Raw genomic sequence first — 4607 nt, 5'->3', positions numbered from 1 at the left:
TTTATTTATGGTGTCATCATAATGTGACATATGAATTAAAATTTCTAGTGATAATATAATCACCCTTTAATACAATTTACAAAACACTCCATCACAAGCAATGGTGCTACCAAATAATTCTCGGGATGGATTATGAAATGAAGGAGTATGTGCAATTTCAGATTTTGACTCCACTATCTCCACTGATTTTGAAGCTTCTCCTTTGTTTATACCCTCTTTAGAAGACAATGATATTCTCCGTCTCGGTGCTGCCACTTGATGACACTCGCGTTCTGTTTGCTGGATAAAGTTGAACCCATGGCTAATGGTCGATTTGGAATACCTATTATTGGTGAATCCGACATCCCATTATTTTCGGAACAGGAAGCCATTAATCAATTGAAAAGACCAAATAATATTATGTAAACTCACGAATCTCAAAAAGGGTTTTTATATTCATGAACATAAACCCTATTTTCAGCAACATCGTATGGTAAAGATCGATTCTCTGGAGTTTGGATAGATGCTGCTGTGTGCTGATTTTGAGTGATCTGTGGTTTGATTTTTGATCTTCTGTATTCCTTGAATTGAGGATTTCGATTTGGCTCAAAGAAGATGATGACTGAGATATGGGTTACTGTTTGATGACAGGGAATTAGTCGGACCGTAATTATAGCCTTTTTGTTTGATTTGGTATGGGCTGTCCAAATTTATCCATCCAAAACTATAGCCTTTTTGTGTGATTGGTATGGGCTGTCCAAATTCATCCATTAATGTTTGGGGGAATTAGGTCCACTACCCTTCAAAATTATCAGATTAGAATTCTACCCCTAAAATTAATTAGAATCTTTACTCCGATAATTAATACGCTCAAAACCACCCTCCCCATGGCCTCCTTCTTTCTCGACTAGCATGAATTCACAGCATCTGTCGACCGCATATTTCCATATAGTTGCCGCTTGATTTTTCTACAGTCCTTGTACGTGATTATACCTTTCCTTCATCAAAATTCTACTCAATGTCTTCCTGGTTCCTCGGTTCTTGTGATAATATTATTTAGAGAAGCAAGGACAGAAATAATAGTTGGTGCAGCTGAATTGATTCATTTCTCGCCTTCATTGGTAGATTTATTTAACAGTTTAAGGGACTCGAAATAAAAAGGTAGGTTTATAGTTAGGTGAAATAATGCAGGGTCACTGTTCACGACTACATATTATACATCATTTTCCAGCGAGCTCGAAAAATATCAACTCAAAAAAGCTCAAAACATGTTCGACACAATGCTCCAGTGAACGGTCTTTTCTTGGAATGCCATGATCACTGGATATTCTAAATGGAATAGATATCCCGAAGTGATGAACTTGATTTCATTGATGCATCACTCTATTGTTAAGTTGAATGAAACCACAATTTCAACATCGTTAAGTGTTTGTGCACGCTCATGGTCATTGGAAAATGGGAAACAGATTCATGGGCTGGTTTTGAAATATGGACATGAGGACTTTGAGCTAGTGGGGAGTGCTTTGTTGTACTTGTATGCTAGTTGTTATGAAATCATGGAAGCAAAGCGGGTTTTTGATGAGTTGTGTGAGAAGAATGAGTTAGTGTGGAGTTTGATGCTCGTTGGTTTTGTTCAATACAGTTTTTTGAGTGAAGCTTTGAAGGTTTTTGAAGAAATGTCGAGGCGCGGTGTGGTTGAATGGACTACATTGATTTCAGGGTATGCAAAGAGCAAAGACGGGTGTCAGAAGGCTTTGGAGTTGTTCAAGATGATAAGAAAGTGGTGAGGCGGTTCCTAATGAATTTACATTGGATTATTAGTGAGGGCTTGTGGTAGAATGATGGACTTGTGGGAAGGAAAAGTGGTTCATGGACTCTTCATAAAATTGGGATTTGAATTTGAATCTTTGATATAATATGTGATATTTTCCTAACATAATCAGCATGTCTAGACATGCTGATTATATAAAGAACCGCCACTATGCTCAAGTTGATTGTCTTGAATATGCTAAATATGTTAAGAACATGATTACTAATGCTGAACAAATGGAAGGTGCTATTTTAGATTTTCTCACTTTTTTTTTGGTGGTTGTGAGTTTGTGTCACTTTTTTTGAATTGTGTAAAAAGTGACATTTTATCACTCTTTAATTTTACACAATATTTTTTATTTCCAAAAAACATTTTTTTAATAGATTTTGTCACTTTTTTATATTCTTAAAAAAATTGACATTGTATGTGATATTTTCCTACCATAATCAACACATGAATTGTCTTGAATATGCTGGATATGTCAAGAACATGATTACTGGTGTTGCACAAATGAATGGTTTTATTTTGATGTTTGTCACTTTTTGAGTGTTTGTGCCACTTTTTTTGAATTGTTACTTTTTTGAGTTTGTGTCACTTTTTTTTTTAATTGTGAAAAAAGTGACAATTTTTATAAAAAAGTGACACTGTATCACATTTTAATTTTACACAGTATTTTTTTACTTCCAAAAAACTTTTGATATTATTATTCAAAACATATCTAATTTTAAGGGCATTTTTGTAAGTTGTCCATAGAAAAAAGAGGGATGAAAGTCCAATTGCAATGCAAATCCTAATTGGACAAAAAGTGGGCTGTTGTTTGGGAAAAAAGGAGAATCCCTTGTTGACTAAAAAACCAGCGCTGTTGAATTGATAAATACCCACATGCATTGACAAGGAAGAGGCCGGCAGTTTGCTGTAAAAGGAGTTGAGAATAAAAAAACGTACAGAAAACTGAGAGGAGGGCAGCTGCTAGGTCAGTCTATATATGCAAACGCAGTGAGAGAATAAAGGGCCGCCAATATATATATTATATACACAGAGACGGGCTACTGGGAGTCGAAAATACAGGCAGAAAAGTTAGCTGACTGAAATTGAATTCTGGGAATTACCAGTAAAGTGGGTAGCTGGTTAGGATATATTTTTACACGCATATACACAGAAAACGAGGCTGAGAAGAATAGATACACACCGGAGACGCAGAGACGGCACACACACAACTAGAATTATTCACGTCCCATAATGTTTTGGTGATCTTCTTCCACTTTTATTTGTTTAATTCCAACATCATGTTAGGCTAATTCTTCATATTGCAAAGATGCGATGAACCCTTGTTATGAATTTTTAATTTGAATAATTTGATTGACATTGATTTGTTTAATTGTTTGGATGTTTATTATTGTTTAATTTGCTATTCAATTACTTTGCCATTAATTGAATTGTTTGTGGATTTTATTGTTATTATAGAAGCCTAAAAAAAAATATAAAAATGAAATTAGGATCATATTTTTAGGTGATGATTTAGCACCACGAGCCTAACCTATATATGAACCTTATGCTCGGTCTACACAAGAAATGAAAGCCCAATACTTGTCGAATATACCTTAAATAATTTTTAAATGAAGTTGGATGGAATTTAATGTTTTCCCAAAGATTTGACCTGACGATGAAACTTTATATATAGTAAATATTTCTAAGATTTGATTTCGTACGTGTTATTTTCCAAAAGGACCAAATTATAAAAAATATATATATAGAATTATAATTAAAATAGAGTTTTTGAGGTTATATTCTTCCTTATTTTGATTAGTTTAATAATGCTAGGGACCAAAGATATAAAAAATTAAAAATAAAAAATGATGGCGAACTATATATATAATATACACAGGAACATATTTCATCAATTGGTAAATAAACAAAATCACTTAAATTGGTAAATAAACAAATCATTAATTTGCAAACACACACACACGTTTTCAGTTTTCAATGCATTTGAAATTGGAATTTGTAACCTACCTTTTACCAATTAATCCATTTTAATTTGTCTTCAATGGTGAGTAATTGAAGGCCACCGTTTTTCCACCTTTCACTTTCAATTTGTCAATTATACATTTAAATATACACACACTCACACATAAAAATTTAAATGCTGCCCACCTTTTTTTTTTATTATTATTTTTTTTGAATAAGAGATTTGACCATTCATTTCTTAACTTAAACTTTAGCTTTAAAAAAAAATAAAAAATAATAATAATAATAATATGTTTTCAAACTCCTCTAATGCTGTCAACATTTCTCTACTAGAATTTGAGACTTGATTTTCATTTCTTTCAAATTATTCGTATCCTTTTCAAAAATATATGCACAATACAAGAAAAAGCTTTAAAAAGTAAAGAAGCGAAAACAATATTTATTGTCCAATTTCATCCACTTCAAAGGCGTCAAACAAAGGTCGGTAGAGGTGCATGTGTTATTTTGTTTCCAAATTATGAATTTTCGTAAATGTTTAAATGAAATGGTACCTACGGGTACGATGCTTCAGCACTACAATAATTGAATGATCATTCTCTGGCTCTACGTTTTATAATAACGCTACAGAATTGGAATTTGTCAGAAATCCATCTATATGCGACGGTATGAATCTATAGTTCGAAATTTTTAATTTGAGAACGAAGTGCACCAATGATATCTATTGAATTTCAAATTTATGGGTTAAAGTCCCTTTCTACAGATTGATTTGACTTGCTTGGAGCGTGGATGATGGTAGATGGAGATGCGGCATGCCATGGAGAAAGCAAGTGACTTGAAAATTTTAATTAAA

At 33.0% G+C, this 4607-nt stretch overlaps 1 protein-coding gene across 1 annotated transcript; it reads left to right on the top strand.

Moving 5' to 3' along the window:
* The first annotated feature begins 1292 nt into the window (after positions 1-1292).
* Positions 1293-3010, top strand: LOC111369154 (pentatricopeptide repeat-containing protein At3g22690-like). The gene is made up of 4 exons (XM_022990632.1): positions 1293-1762; positions 1923-2032; positions 2685-2762; positions 2949-3010. The coding sequence occupies exons 1-4, from the start codon at positions 1293-1295 to the stop codon at positions 3008-3010; spliced, it is 720 nt and encodes a 239-aa protein (XP_022846400.1).
* The last annotated feature ends 1597 nt before the right edge of the window (positions 3011-4607 follow it).

This window comes from Olea europaea, chromosome 20, assembly GCF_002742605.1.
Source record: "Olea europaea var. sylvestris chromosome 20, O_europaea_v1, whole genome shotgun sequence".
NCBI classification, from domain to species: domain Eukaryota; kingdom Viridiplantae; phylum Streptophyta; class Magnoliopsida; order Lamiales; family Oleaceae; genus Olea; species Olea europaea.
The sequence above is the reverse complement of the archived record's forward strand: the minus strand, read 5'-3'. Positions and strand labels throughout refer to the sequence as shown.